Below are 16,079 nucleotides of genomic sequence, written 5' to 3'. Positions count from 1 at the left end.
TTGACTTGACTAAAGGCTCCTGAGAAAGTAATCATGTTGCAGTGGAAAAATTAAGAGCACAGCTTGTATTTACATAGGATTAATTTACATACCTTAGCCATTGAACAAACGTGTTACACAAGAGTTACAAAAAAGGAAGGTCACACCCAAAAGGCAGCTGTAATGCTTTTATTATTTTAGGATTCTGTCCAGCTGTAATACCTAAAATACATCTCAGAAAGGACTGAAACATTACAGCAGGCATGAGGTGGAGTAAGATTAAAACAACACCACCATGAAGGGTATGGGCTCACTTGAGAAGCTTCATGACAGAGCTGAAAGGTGCCAGATTCTCACAGGACTTCATCCACTTCTGCACGTTGGCCGGGGCGGTGTTGGCAGTGCCCGTCTGCTGCAGCGCACACCACGCCACCACATCGGCCACCGTCAGTTCATTGCCCACCAGCCACGAGCTCTTGCCCAGGGCAGCGTTCATGGAGCGCAGAACTGCTCCTCTCTCCTTGCTGCTGCCTTCCTTCAGCTGGAAGATGGCTGTGTCCACCCAGCTGTCGATCAGAGTTGAGGTAACTGCATTGTACTTCTGCCCAAACAGGGAAAAGAGAAATCGAGCGATGTTCCCCTCTCCTTCTATAGGGCACATAGTTTGAATGCTAAACTTCATCTGGGGTTTGGGAACTGAAATTAACGGAAGGGAAAAAAAAGTTAATACACCATAGTAAAGAAATTAACTAGAATGGTAATTCCATGATGTACATTTGTGATGCCAGGACCACTGGCACCTGTTAATATTAACCTGATGAACAGTTTTCAGTCTTGTGAGATAAAGAGATCACTTTTTGAAAAACTCAGCCAAATCTCCCCTGTAATTTTTCTTCTAGCTACCTTATTTATAAAAACTTATATAAAAATTTTAAAAAAAATCCTGAGGGTACAAACAACCCTGTCAATGCCATGTGTATTTTAACAGCAGTAACTATAAACAAGAATCTTCCTCTTGTGGCACAGCATGGTTCACAGCTATGAAGAGAGAGTAAAATGTTTCCTGCTTCTTTGTATCCACCATATGTCAGCACAGGGACACCAAAGCATCTGTGTGCAAGGGTTTATAGCACAAGTTTCATTTTCTCATCTATTGTAAAATACTGATCTACAAATTTCATTCTTACCATCCTTCCAAATGAGAGTAAAGCCCAGCTGATACTCATGACGTGGCTGCTTCTTACTCTGCTCTCCAAAGCATTTCAAGAGGTTTTCTGGCACACTTTTTACTGATGAATGTGTGTGAACAGCTGATAATATTTTGTACCGTTCACAAAGCAGACTGTGTATCACTAACAGTGACAGTGGAGGTAGAGAAGGATTTGCATTGATGACAACATCTTTCAGGGCACCATAATCCTGAATGGAAAGTAAAACATTCAGGTAAGTCACATTCCAGATCATACTCATAACTATTGCTTTCATTTGACACCCAAATACAGAGTCATGCATGTGTATATCTGAAATACTAACGATATTCAAGTAAATAAATTCATGCTTGGACATTTAAAACTTGTGTAAACCTTTAAACATCTTCCTTCCTCGACATGTAATTCAAGGACATGACTGAGGTAAAATCTACTCCAAGATGAACCCAAAAAAAATGTTTCTAGTTTAGTAACAAACAAGAAACCTACTGTTGAAATTTTAAAATGTAACTATTCTTGCTTGAAATTATATCCAAATGAGCATATATAGAACCAGCATTTATAAATGTTTGTATCTATAATCTGGATGGCCAAAATGAAATGGCAGGTTGTATATTGACTTCTGAGTGTCCAGGTTTTAATGCCCCCCCCCCCCCCTTCCAACCCTGAAAATTGAATGTTCAGAAAGTACCTACGAATGTAACTGCTCAACTAAACTCACCTTTCCAAGCATCAGATCTAAATCTGCTCCATTTGCTGTCAAAGGAGAATATTCATCAGTTTGAATGATATTTGTCACATCAAAGTCAGCATCTGGTGTTTGTATCATCTTGGAGAGCCCATCCACAGCACTTTTCAGTTCATACAAGCGCTTCAGAATCTCCTCCTGGCGAGATTCAAGTGCTTGAAGTGATGGGTCGACCTCGTCCTAAAGGAGAGGAAAAAACAAGCAAAACCACGTAAACATTCACTCAGCTCAGTGTCAAAATAGTCCACAGCTCACTTAACGTTAAGTTTTGAAAGACTAAACACCTTCAAATAGCCAGACCATTGTAAACATCATGGATATATGATGGTGTATTTAATCAGTTCCTGAAATCTTCCTGCTTAATAGATTTTTTAAACCATTAGTTACAGCAAACTCTGTAACAGTCAAAATCAGACAAAGAGTTGGCAGTGAAGTGCTGAACAATGACTGAAAAATCAAAGACAGCTTGACAGGTTCTTTTCAGCCCAGAAGAGCAAAGTTAGTAAGTTTGTGGTACAGCAGTCAAAGAAGGAAACTTTTTGACAAATAGATAGTTAATAAAAGTAAAAGCTCTGCAGGTTTAGATGGATGGTGTATTGTGTGGATTCAGTCTTTGTTTCAGAGAATATAAAATTATAGTGGAAAAAAAAGACCATGGGCTTTGTTACATGTTTATACCAATGCAACTTTTTATCTCAATTACCTCACAAGCATCTCATCTTACAATCTCTTTTAAAAAAAAGATAAAAAATACATTCCTGTGGCAGGCTTTAAGTCTACAAGCTTAAAACAATGTTAAAGGAAAATCTTCAAATAGCCTATTTCTAAGCATCCTGAATAAGGATTAACAAAACCCAAACTATTACAGATGAAGAGATAAACAAGATATCCAAGTAAAATTTTTACATCCACTTAACATATTTTCAAAGACGAGACAAGGGAAGACCTCTTAGTAACCATTATTTACGTAGTACACAATTCCATACTTTGCAATGGGAAGGCATTTGTTGGCATTCCTGGTAAGTTCTGCCCCAAAGTTACTCCTGCTCAGTATCGCCACCATCAACCTGGGAGAGGGCGCAACAAATCCGTGAGGGCTAAAATCGGCCACAGGCGGCCTGTGAGAATTCCATTCATTCCTGGCACTGGAGAGAGGCAGCTCAACTAGACTTACGTAACACAGTATTTGGCATTTTTGTCGTATTTAAGGCAAAAGAAACCGAGACTGGAAATGGAGGGTGTGTAGCTGGCTAAAACCCGAGCTGAGCCAGCAGAGCGATGATGCAGCAGGACGGAACGAGGCCTGCTGGGCACCCTCACGGGGCCGGCAGCGAGCTCGGCACGGCCATTCAAAAGTCAAAACCGCGACAGGAACACGCGTGAGAAGCCAGAAAAGTCAAAATTAGAACTACTAAAGGCTTTTAAAACACTACAGAGACATTCGGGAAAACGCTGATTTTATTTAACCCTCGCCGCTTATGGCGAGGCGGAGCCAGGTGCCCTCCTGCGGGCTGAGGAGGAGAGACTCAGCCCCTTAAACTCTCCCTCCAGCACGGAGGCTCCTCCCGGTCCCAAGCAGAGGCTGAGGCTCTCACCGGAGGGAACAGCGGCCCAGCGGCCGCACGCCCGACCTCACCAGGGCGAGCACCGCGGGCCGCAGCCCGAGCAGGTCCTTCCGCCCACCCCTCGCTCCTACCTGCGGCGGCGCGGCGGTGCCGGGGGCGCGGTGCAGGTTGGGCAGGGGGTACATGCAGGTGGGCAGGTGCTCCGCCAGCACCCCCGCGCCTTGCAGCGGCCGCACCTTGTACATCGCGGGCATGGCGGCTCCCGCCGCGCCGCGCGCCCGCTCCGCCACCGCCGGCCCGCCCACCCCCGCGCGCATTGGCGGAGAGGCGCGTTACTGACACGCGTGACACCCAATAGGCTACGGCTTTCCCCGGTCGCCCTCCTGCCATTGGCCGGTGTTGAGTCCCTGAGTGGTGCCCACAGGGCGGTGGGCGGGGTTTGTGGTGGGGGCCGGGGAGCGTGTTCGGTGCGGCGCGGGCGCGCTCCAGGCCGCTCCCGGCGCTGACCGAGCGGGGCGGGAGCCTGAGGAAAGCGCGGCGCGTCTCGCCCCGCCGGATGGAGGCGGCTGCGCCCTGGTGAGTGCGTACACCGGCCCTGGCCCCTGCCCTCGCACCCTCGCCAGGCCGCTTTGCTCCCTTCACGGGAGCCGCGCTCCTCGCACGGGCCGTATCCCTGCCGTCGGCGCGGTTCCGGCTCCCCCTCGGTTCCTGTCTCCCCTCCCGGCTCGCTTGGGGAAGCCTGAGTGGGGTTTGCTGCCGGCTCTCACGGCCGTGGTTTGCTGTCCCTCTCTCCCCAGCCCGCAGCCCGCCCGGGCCATCCGGCCCATCGACCGCGGCTCTGTCCATCGCATCTGCTCGGGGCAGGTCGTGCTGAACCTCGGCACTGCCGTGAAGGAGCTGGTGGAAAACAGCCTGGATGCCGGAGCTACCAACATCGGTAACTCTTAACTCTAATTTCATAACTTTTCGTAGGCTTCTAAAGCACGTCTTTTTCCTCAAAACTGAGTGCATGTTAACAAATTTGGGTGGAACAAGCATGTTTGCAGTGATTTTACACCTCAGGTTAATAAAGCACTCTGATTCCAGCTGCATTCCTGGTAGCATATGAAATGATGTTATTTAATTTCTAGCCCCTTTGGCCACTAAAAAAGTGTGTGGCCTGTGCAGCAGTGGTGACCAGGCTGTGCCAGCCGGTGGCCTGAGGCTTGCACAGGGTAAAGGCAGGGCTGGTTTCCAGAGCTCCCAGGATGGTGTCTGGGATAACTGGGAAAACTTCTGTTTAGACAGAAGTTCAGGGAAGCTGAATTACCTTTAACTACAGATTGGTTTGCATTAGATTGACCTAGCTTTTGACAGCTGCCAGGATTTTTTTCTTGTTATTATTCAATTTTGTAATGGAAAACTGTTATTTGAAAAATTGACTTCAAGTGCAAAATTGATACTAAACACCATGTGTGAACAGAAAGAATTAAAATACTTTATGACTCAATTTTGTAGATATAAAACTTAAAGATCATGGGGCAGAATTGATAGAAGTCTCAGATAATGGAGGTGGAGTGGAAGAGGAAAACTTTGAAGGCTTGAGTAAGTTGAATTTTTTTTCATAATTTAGATGTGGGCATTTAGTTTAATCATATTTAATGGGTACTTGGCTTTTACATAATGTATGTGTTACCTGCAAGACTTGAGCAACACTAGACTGATCTTCTGTAGTGCTCTTGTGGTTATAGTTCTTACAACTCAGAAATAGTCTTTGGTTTCTTTTCTTATTTAAATGGCTCAGCAATACAAATGCTTATAAATGTTCATGTGGATTAATTGATGTTTTAGCACTGGTCATTGTTGAAGGGGTTGACCTGTGTGGAAGTGTCTGCTTTGGGGAGGTGAATTATAAACTTGAGTAATTGCTGAAAGGGAACTGACGTTGCACTAACTATCAAACTTCCCATTTGCTAGTTTTGAATTGCACAGAATGGGAGCAGAAACAATATTATCTGCTGAATCTAACTAGCCACTGCAACAGAAATACTGGCTTTTTTTGTTTGGGGTTTTTTTTTGGATAAAACAAATAGGAATCTTTTCCCCATAGGTTATTTCTTTGGTGTTCACTGTACATTTTTGGTACATCAGAAGTTCAGGGGTGCTGCTGCTGGCTCAGTCTGTTACCTGGTGACTGGTGCTGCACTGGTGTGGATTGAGTCGAGCTCGGCTGTTGTGGTGGACACCATGCACAGCCCAGGCTGCAGCTGTTTTCTGCCAGGGCAAAATCTCTGACAGGTCCAGCAGCAGTAGAGGCAGGGACTGTGTCCTGCTCTGAGGCATCTTGTAGTGCTTATAGCAATAATGCTGAATAAATCTGTGATGTAAGTGTGAAATAACGGGCCCATCCAAAGATTTTTAAAGAGATCTTGTTTATAGGAAAAAGGGAAAGCAAGCAGTATTTTGTCTTTAATCATTATGTAAAATACGATGAATAATACAAAAGGTTTTTTGCTTGACATGCATACAAAATCTACTTGCATAGACCAGTGTCACTTTGAAGTGAAATATGTATTTGAAATATCTTTTTCCAGCTCTGAAGCATTACACATCAAAGATACAAGATTTTTCTGATCTAATACATGTTGAAACATTTGGGTTTCGAGGTGAAGCTTTGAGTTCACTGTGTGCATTAAGGTAATTAATTTTATTTATTAGTAGTAGAAAGTTACTATATGCACAAAACCACTACACCCTCTCAGTTTACCATTATTGATAAAATGAGGCTTTGCAAACTTCCAATTCCTTACTGTTAGGTCAGTTTTGAGCAATAGGTTGTATGACATCCTGAGTTATTTCCAACCAAGATTATTCTATGATTCTAAGCACCTAATTGATAATTTTATTTACAAAATTTAGTGCTGCTTAAGTGTGCAGATCTTTACAGGGTGGGATTGTGCATTTGCATGAATATTTGATCCTCTGATGTAAAGCACTGTAATATTTAAGTGCCAGTTGTTAGGCACTCATTATAACTGTACTTAAATTTCTTTCAGACCAACTGTACATTTTAAATCAGCTTTTGTACACAGTGCTGCTAGTATCTATTAGAATGAGGAATGTAATGTCCAGCAAAACTAGACTTTAACGTTGAGTTTTATAAAAAAGGAGTGAAAGGGATACAAATAAGAATATGTAGCTATGAAAATGTTACACTGTTCTGAAAAGAAGGTTCTTAGTTGTTTATGGTGAAGAGTTGTTTTAATTAAATTAATAGTATTGCTGTAGTTCCTATGCTGCTTGTTATGAGGCATAGATAAGACAATATGGTGCTCAGTGAATAATTCTGTTGCCTCTTTTCTCCCATTAGTGATGTTACCATTTTCACCTGTCATAAGTCAGCAAAGGTTGGGACTCGTTTGGTGTTTGATCACAATGGCAAAATCACTCAGAAGACTCCTTTCCCACGACAGCAAGGAACAACTGTCAGCATCCAGCAGTTGTTTTATACCTTACCAGTGCGGCATAAAGAGTTCCAAAGGAACATCAAAAAGGTCAGAAATTCTCAATTCAAAGAAGTGTTGTCCCCCAGAGTTTATTCACTGCTCAATGGAATTCAGTTCTTTGTAGAATGCATTGATTACAGACTACTTCATGCCAGTCTTAAATCTTAATCAAATAACCAAAGTCTTTTTACATGCTTTTCTCTTCTGCTATGTAACATTTGGGTTTAAAGGTACATTCTGAGATTTTCAGAGTTTGAAAAGAATCCATATCATGATCACTTATCTGTGTTTCAAAACCAGACACTTCTGTGTTGTGGCTAAATGTCAGTCTTGTACACATCCCGTTTATTTTTAAAGTGCTATTTTTCATATATATATTTTTTTTTAATTTAGTTTGTAAAGATTTTAAGAATAAAACTATCCCCTTTGTTACCTGCAGATATTGAATGCTTTGTTTATACATTTTGTTTTTAAAAGATAAATTTCATATAAATATGAACTTCTTTTTCCTTTAACAGGAATATGCCAAAATGGTCCAGCTTTTACAGGCCTACTGTATTGTTTCCAAAGGAGTGAGGATTAACTGCACTAATCAAGTTGGCCAAGGGAAAAAAAGCTGTGTGATATCCACTGCTGGAAGTCCCAGTTTAAAGGAGAACATTGGAGCAGTATTTGGCCAAAAACAGGTATTTATTTTATTATTGAAAAGAGAGGGAATGTAGCTGTAGAGAGGGATTTTTAATATCCGATCAGGTGTATGATGGAGTGTTGGCCTGCAGCGCACCCTACAGGCTGACAGAGGAGAGACACCGCAGCCTCCTCTGGAAGTCCTGGATCTGCTCAGAGATATTTTATGGAAGAGAAATTATTTAGGAGATTATGAGATGGGGTTATGGCTTAATATCTCTCTGAAACCATTTTTAAGAGCTGTTGTGCCAGCAAATGGGCTGTGTGTCACAACAACAAGCAACTTTAAAAAGTCCTTTAAATGGTGTGATGTGAGAGTCTTAACTGGAGAACAGAAATCGAGGTGTACCCACTTTTGCAAGCTCTTCCTGTGAAACTAAGTTTTATTCTGGATAACCTATAAGGGGGATTTCAGTTAGCCCCTGTAAAACTGTAGAATCTAATAATTTCTAAGGAATAGCTATAAAAGTAGTTGTTATCCTCTAGATGAGAGCAGAGATAAAAAAAGCTCAAAAACATCCTTCTTGCAACTGTATATTACAATCATTAAAAATATTAAAAATATTGAGTGGTTGATAGCTGCTGGCTGTTGATAAACATTTTTTCCCTCCACGGGGCTCATACAGAGATCTCAAAACCTGTTCATGCTGTGGCTGAAAGATGTGAGGGAAGATGTAACTGTGTTGCCATGTGGCACCAAGCATAGCTGAAAATTGAGTGTTATCTGAATAGAATGTTTAGCTTATAGCCTTTTATAGCTTATATTTTTAATATTGAATACTTAAATTGATAGAAGCTGCTCTAATGATAGAAAAGTCATAGCAGCATGACTGGGAAAATGTTTGTGGTGAACATAACTGTTCTTAGAGAGCTTGTGATTCAAATAGCCTGTTTTTAAATAGTTTTATTGTCCATTCAAAAGAAACTTCTATTACTCTTTTCGCCTTCTATTTTAGCATAAAACTTGTTTAGATCATTTGTATGTCAAACTGTCAATCATTTTGTTGTTCTGTCTGTGTACATCTAATGTAAGGGACTGTGAAATAACTAAGGCACACGGCTTGATATCAAAGGTAGAGAACAGGCATTTCTTACAGGCATTTTTCTGTTTTGTAGTGAATAGTGCTATTATCTTCTAGTAGGTTTGGATATTTTAAGTGTTTGTCCTGGGCAGCCAAAATCCACCACTTTCTCAAATAAATTTTAAGGCTGATAAATGATGATAAAATAGAAAGGAAAAATCTATATAGGTTTGATGTTTCACTTCCTTCCCTTTTTCTTTTTTTTTCAGTTGCAGAGCCTTATTCCTTTTGTTCAGCTTCCTCCAAGTGAAGCTGTTTGTGAAGAATATGGACTCAACCCTGCTGACATGCCACAAAATCTTTATAGGTGAATAGAAAAGTACAAACCACTGCTGCCTGTAGCACTTTGCCATAAACAAGAATTCATTGTGATTTATAGTATTGAAAAAGAGCTAAGAACAGCATAGTAAATATTGAGATGCAGTCTTGTAGTAGCCTTTGTCAGACAAGGAATTGGGAAAGGAAATGTGTATAACCATATTCACTGATGCTGTTTGATAGTGTTTTGTTAAGCCCCTTATAAAATATTTTCCCCTTAAACATGCTTTTCTCATTCATTTTACCTTACTCTTACATTATTTATCCAACAGGATTACTGGCTTCATTTCTCGTTGTGATCATGGTGTTGGAAGGAGCACGACAGACAGACAGTTCTTCTTTATCAACCAACGTCCCTGCGATCCAGCAAAGGTCAGGGGGTTGTTTTTCCATCTTCAGCCCCACTAACTCGATATTCTCTGAAAACCTCAGGGTTGGTAGCTCATGTGTATGTTTGTTTCTCAGTAGTTTCAACTAAGTTTCTGTCTTAGTTGTGTCTATTTGAGTGAACAAGATCTCAGTCATACAATGCATATTTTAGTACATTAGTTAATATATGCTGGTGCAAAATAGAAGATGATATTTTTGAAGTTTATTGTTTTTTCACCTTTTTTGCAGGTTGTCAAGATTGTGAATGAAGTTTATCACTTACACAATAAACACCAGTATCCATTTGTTGCCCTTAATATTGGGGTAGATTCTGGTACGTTCTGAATAATTTTTAGTAGCTTCAGTAAAGGCTATTATAATTTATTCTTCAATGATGTTTGTATTGAGAGAATATTTTCATTTTCATGTGTATGACTTCCTGCACTCTGGGGATGTTTTAATGCTCAGCTGGTGAGGGAGAAATAGTCTAACTGTGGTTTCGCTATTTTTCTCCTCCACCTTTTCTGTACTCAAAAAAACTTCTTATCTTAAGTAATCTTAAATGCAAGAAAACTTGTATCATGTTTTTGTTTCCTGGAATGTTGAGACAGTTAAATCTGATTTGTGGACAAAATGGTAAACAAACTAGAACTAATTCTGTGCAATAAAATTGCATTTTATTTGTAAAGCAGGTTTTTTTCTTTTTTTTCTAGAGTGTGTTGACATCAATGTAACTCCTGACAAAAGGCAAATTTTACTTCAGGAGGAAAAGTTTCTATTAGCAATTCTCAAGACTTCTCTGATGGAGATGTTTGGTAGTGATGTTAACAAACTGAATGTCAATCAGAAACTTCTGGACATTGCAGGTAGGACAACAAATGTGAAAGTTTTGAGTAGGATGTATGGCAGAGAATTAAAGATTAAAAAACATGTTTTTAAAAACCCAAAGAAGAAATGATTAAAAAAAAAAAAACAACAAAACCAACAAAAATAAAGAAGGACCCTAAGTTATTAAGTGGTTGTTATGGAATTGACACATATGCCAGCACAGCAGGATTTACAGTCAACTTTGTGAAGAAAAAATTAACACAGAATTAATGGACAATGCTTGCAAAAGATTTCTCCCAAGATACTAAAAGAGATCTATGGTTTTTTAATGAAAATGTCTTTGAGAAAAGATGATTCAGGGGTCATAAATAAAACATGAAAATTAAGTATGAGTTTATTGGATTTTAAACTTGGATTCTTTTATGTTTTCTACAGAAATTGATGATTCTCTTGTGACTGTGTAGTCTTTCAAGATTACTTTCCCACGTTAAGATCATCTCATCCTCTTCCTTTTATTCAACAGAGCCCCTTCTAATTTTCCTTTTTGCTGACATGTAGAATCAGTTGTAACCTGATTCACGCTGTTATTTTAAATTAACCTTCAGTAAAATCCTTGTTGGACTGGCAGTTGATGAGGTTGAAGTCCTCTAATGACCTTCAAATCCCATATACTCTAAGTGCCTATTGTGCCAGCTCCTTCACACTTTGCCTGGAATTTCATAGTGACCATTAAAGTGTAAGAGCAATTCACTTTTCCTTGTCACTCTGTCATTAAACTCTTTTGGTAATATGAATAAATGTGCTGATTGGACTGATTACTGTTCCAGTTTAAAAAGAGACTACAAATTCATTCTTAGTAGTGCCATTAAATGGCTTCAGGATGTAAATGTTTCTTTGTTTGATATTAATGCATTTCAGTCCCATACTCATTGTCTGAAGCTTCAGGGCTCCTTTGAGCAGTTTGCTATTTTTCTACCTCTTTTCATTCCCTTTCCTAAAGCACATCATTTAATTCATGTTTCCAGCTAACTTAGAATCTTGAAATACTCTGTATTCTGTTTTCATTAGGTAACTTGAGGAAGACACTTCCTGAAGAGACAGAAAATCCTCAGGCAGAAACGCTGTCTGACTCTGAGACTGAAAATCCAAGTGGTGAAGGCAATAGAATAATGACTCTTGCCAGATTAAGGGAGTCGTTCTCTCTCCATCAAGCAACAGAAAGTAATTTTAAAAGCTCTAAAAAGGTAAAACAGCAGCACCATTCCCCTAGACAAAGGTTACTCGATACCACTGGGAGTACTGTAAAGATTCAAAAGGCTGTCTTGCCTAAGGAGGCTGAGAGATGTCATAAGTTTGACTCAAAGGTGTCAACTCCATGGAGACACTTGAGAAAATTAGAAGATACTGCAGATTCTGGATCCTGTAGCATTTCTGAGTCAGATGCTGGATGTAGTACACCAGAAGCTGTAAGCTGCATCAATACTGAAAGTGCAGTTAATTCTGAAGAATTATTCTGTAGCACAGAAGAACAGATGCAGAAGGAATGTCTTAAAACTGCTGGATGTAGTAAGGAGTCATTGGACAGTGATGTTCAGATCTTGGACACTGAACCCAAGCTAGATCAAGTGAATGACTGGACTGATCAAAACAAGTTCTCTCAAGAAGCCAATAGTTGTTCCCCAAGAGTAAAACGTTTTAAAAGCAGAAACTTTAAAAGTGAAGCAGATAATTCCAAGGCAGGTAAATATGCTGAAGTGGAGAACTCTAGTGTTGATGTACTGGTGGAAGTTAAAAAGAAAATTGTGCCTCTTGAATTCTCTATGAAGGTTTTAGCAGAAAAGGTAAAAAAGGTAATACAGCAACAACAGAAAAATACAGAGACTGAAAATTACAGAAGATTTAAAGCAAAAATTAGTCCCGGGGAGAATAAAGTAGCAGAAGATGAATTAAGAAAAGAGATCAGGTATTTCTGCTTTCATTTGCTTAATTCATTCATTAGTTAATAAAATTAGTTAAGCAAAAATACAAGACTTGTCTTGGGTGGGCAGGAGGCTTACACATACCTGCTAGGTTTGGGTCTATTTTTTATTTAATGTCACAAAAAAAGTCTGATGAGTTAGTTTACTGGCAGAACTTGAACTAAGTGCAAACAGAATGTGGAAAAAGACACTAAAAAGGCCACAAACATGATAGATTTGGCTTATATCAGCCTTGTGAATTGCAGTTCAGTCAGAGAAACACCAAATTTCGTGACAGATTGAATGAAATTTTGTGACTGAAATTTGTGAATGAAATTTGGTGAGTTGCCTGGAAAAATAAGTTATGTTCTGGTGGCTGGGGGACAGTAAAAGTCTGATTTGTTAATATTTTGATTTTTAAAAAGTGTTAGGCAAGTCTTCTAGTTGTGAAAAGAAGGCAGAAATGTCAGCTGCCTTCAAAACCACAATGCCATCTTCAGTGTTACTTACTTGGGCTATTGCCATATTGTCTACTTGTAATTTTATTATCAAAATGAAATGGGGGGATCCTGTCTTAATGACAGATTTTGTTCTGCCAGAAGTGGCCTCATCAGTCAGTGGCAGATTTTCAATATTTATATCCTGCTTAAATTAGACTTTTTTTTTTTTTTAATATAAAGTGTGTTCTGCAGGGGAGAAAAAGAAGTTTTTAAGTTCTACATGATAACTGATAAGGATGTAATTTATAATCTCTTTATATTTTTTGTATACAGTAAGGAAATGTTTGCAAAAATGGAAATCATTGGCCAGTTCAATTTAGGGTTTATAATAACAAAGTTGAATTCTGATCTTTTCATAATTGACCAACATGCTACTGATGAGAAATACAACTTTGAAATGTTGCAACAACACACTGTTCTCCAGCCTCAGAAGCTGATAGTGTAAGTATTTTCAGTGTTTTGACAATAACAGGTTTTAAATTCATCATTTCAGAAAGATATCTATGATTTATATTAATGTAGCATTTCACACATTCAGAACACTTGAGACTAAAGTGGTTTTTGTGTTCTGTGTTTCAAAGGGTCAATACTCATATGAAACATAAATTCCATGGATGCATTTGTAGCTATGCAGCAAGTCAGTGGTCAGACAGACTTCCCAGTGGGCTTTCCTAGCAGCCCACAGTTTGGTAGGATATTGGAGACTGTTCCTGCAACAAGGAATGCTGCCCAGCTGACTTCATTCTGCTGAGTGACACTTGGAAGTAACTGTTTAGTAATGAGTTTTTTTTAACAAAGCAGAGTGAAAAGTTTTACTACAGAGCTCTCTATGAAGTATTTCTAGGTTTCTGAAATCTGTCTTAAGTGCTCTGCATTGTGTATCTATGCAATACCATTTTTCTCTCTCTTTCAGGCCTCAAAATCTCAATTTAACAGCAGTAAATGAAACTATATTGATTGAAAACCTGGAAATATTCAGAAAAAATGGCTTTGATTTTGTCATAAATGAAGATGGTGAGTTTGGACCAGAATTGCTGGAAGTAAAAGAGTTCAAAGGTCTAACTTTATTATGCAAAAATTCCCTTGGATGTTATCAGAAGCTTTGAAATAGGATGCATTATTGTATGTAGGATGTTTGTTTTTTAAGGCTTATGATTCTGTGGTCTCTGCATGATTTAACAGAACTCTGTAAATTATTTATCTCACCAGCTTTTTACAGAAGTTTTTGAAGACTGGAGTTACTCTTTGGCTACATGACTGGATGTGCATTTTCTGGATATGTTACATTAAAATCCTTCTGTTTTATTAGTACTGATTTTCTTTGGTTTTCCTTATGGCTTTAGTAATGACTTGCTTTGTTCTTTCAAACAAATTCTGTAACCTGCAAGCTCCTTATTGTTTCTCTTATATAGTGAGGATAATGAAAATGCAGTGGGGTAGCACTTTGCTGTTTGGGAAGTCACTACACATTTTTTCCATAGTCTTAATTCCAAAATATCCCAGGGTTTCTTTGGTCTAAAATGCTATTAATTATCAATCTCTTACCATCATTAATCCTGAGTGATTTTGTAGTCACATAAACTCAAAAAAGTTTCATAAACCCTTTGTTCTTTGGAATTGATGGGTTTGTTAGAAAGATCTTCCTACTTTTAAGTTTGCAAACAACTTTTTAGTTGATGTTAAAAGAACATCAGCCTGACATAGTTACCACTTTGATTAGTTAATTACATCCATCAAAAGATTAAATTTAAACATTATTGTTTAGACACAGCACATCATATTAACTTTTTGAAGTAGTTTCTCATTTTGTCTCTCAAGTAATTTCCTATATTTTTCTTTTTCTTTATTATCATTGCAAACCTTCCAGCTCCTGTAACTCAAAGAGTTAAATTGGTATCGTTGCCAACAAGCAAGAACTGGACTTTTGGTCCACAAGATATAGATGAGCTGATCTTCATGTTGAGTGACTGCCCTGGAGTGATGTGCAGGCCCTCGAGGGTCAGACAGATGTTTGCTTCTCAAGCTTGCAGGAAGTCTGTAAGTGCTGCACTTGATGTTTGTGTTCAAATAAATCAAACCACGTTTCCTCATGCAGTACAGTGGCCCTATCTGTATGTGTATTGCAGAGCAAGTTTATTTACTGCTGAGTGTCAGCAGCTAATATCCTTCCTTCTGTTCCCCATGTTTTTATCTAACTTTGGAAATATTTCTGCTACTTTTTCATTTTGTTCCAAACTAATGCGCTCATGAACACCATGTTAGCTGGATTTTGTCTTCTGATTGTCTGGGAGGTGTTTTTTACTTTTAATGCTTTGCACAGAATTTATTTACTATAGTAGCTGAAGTACTGCTCTGATTTGTGTCAGCTGGCAAATAGAAAAAGGAAATAATTATTTTTTTTCCTTTGCTTGCAGGTGATGATTGGAACTGCACTGAATGTGCAGGAAATGAGAAAACTGATCACCCATATGGGTGAGATTGAGCATCCCTGGAACTGCCCCCATGGAAGGCCTACTATGAGACACATAGTCAGTTTAGACCTGATTTCATCAGAATAAGTCAGTGTCTGTTTATTAACATTTTAAATTGTAATTATTGGCAATATTTTGAGCTTTTATTGTGACTCTCTTATTTCGAGTAAAAAAATTTTAGGCAGTCTTCAAAGTTGGAAACGAGCACTTGAAGGCATTCAGCAGGGTTTCCTTGTTATTCCTGTTGAGTCATCAATACCAACATCCTGGAATTTATGTAATAACTGCTCTCTTATTGTAATTTATTGTGTGTTGTACTTCTTTGAGCAGCAGTCAAAACTTTTATAAAATAAATATGTTTATATATAAAGATCAGGAGTAGGTGAACTTAATTTATAACAAACACACTGCTGTTTAAAATGAAATGGAATGTGAATTTAAGTCACTAGCAATGCCATGAAAGAAATACTAGTTTTCTGTGTTTATACATCATGGATATGATAATTTTAAAGAAAAGGAAAATGATACACAAATATTTTTTTTCTTATACCAAAGCTGGATTTCATTAGATAGTGACTTAGAGCTTTAATATTGCATTTAATGGTTCATTTCCTGTTATCTGTATTTAAGGCTTGAATAGAATAATTAGTCTGGCATCATTACTTTTAATTAGTATTGTTCCCTTCCACATTCTCAGCTTGTTTTTCAAGAACAGAGATTCTTTTTCTGATAGTGAATGGGAAAAAAAACTGTCTAACCAGGCACGGCCAGTACAATCAAAACAGGTAGAAAATTATCTTTTTGAATCAGAAACCATTCAAACAGGTAGCTACGCACTTCCAGTTCTGTAGGACCAAGATTTGACCCAAGAAATCTGTGTT

General features: G+C 38.8%; 2 protein-coding genes across 3 annotated transcripts; one reads left to right on the top strand and one right to left on the bottom strand.

Moving 5' to 3' along the window:
* Positions 1-153: 153 nt before the first annotated feature.
* On the bottom strand, positions 154-3,798 carry AIMP2 (aminoacyl tRNA synthetase complex interacting multifunctional protein 2). Its single transcript, XM_014869568.2, has 4 exons — positions 3,632-3,798; positions 1,909-2,115; positions 1,167-1,398; positions 154-675 (listed from the first exon to the last, which is right to left on the bottom strand). The coding sequence occupies exons 1-4, from the start codon at positions 3,752-3,754 to the stop codon at positions 290-292; spliced, it is 948 nt and encodes a 315-aa protein (XP_014725054.2). The 5' UTR covers positions 3,755-3,798; the 3' UTR covers positions 154-289.
* Positions 3,799-3,981: 183 nt separating this feature from the next.
* PMS2 (PMS1 homolog 2, mismatch repair system component) lies at positions 3,982-15,568 on the top strand. Of its 2 annotated transcripts, XM_014869579.2 has the most exons (15): positions 4,042-4,076; positions 4,298-4,437; positions 4,998-5,084; positions 6,074-6,176; positions 6,850-7,033; positions 7,504-7,671; positions 8,964-9,061; positions 9,345-9,444; positions 9,691-9,775; positions 10,155-10,307; positions 11,338-12,232; positions 13,001-13,168; positions 13,641-13,741; positions 14,595-14,764; positions 15,142-15,568. In XM_014869579.2, exons 1-15 carry the CDS (start codon positions 4,057-4,059, stop codon positions 15,283-15,285), a joined length of 2,616 nt encoding a protein of 871 aa, XP_014725065.2. In that variant the 5' UTR covers positions 4,042-4,056; the 3' UTR covers positions 15,286-15,568. The 2 variants fall into 2 exon arrangements, with proteins under 2 accessions (XP_088030491.1, XP_014725065.2); XM_088174365.1 differs by lacking the exon at positions 13,001-13,168 and having other exon boundaries at positions 3,982-4,076.
* Positions 15,569-16,079: the final 511 nt, after the last annotated feature.

This window comes from Sturnus vulgaris, chromosome 16, assembly GCF_052056855.1.
Source record: "Sturnus vulgaris isolate bStuVul1 chromosome 16, bStuVul1.hap1, whole genome shotgun sequence".
Lineage (NCBI taxonomy): Eukaryota > Metazoa > Chordata > Aves > Passeriformes > Sturnidae > Sturnus > Sturnus vulgaris.
The sequence above is the reverse complement of the archived record's forward strand: the minus strand, read 5'-3'. Positions and strand labels throughout refer to the sequence as shown.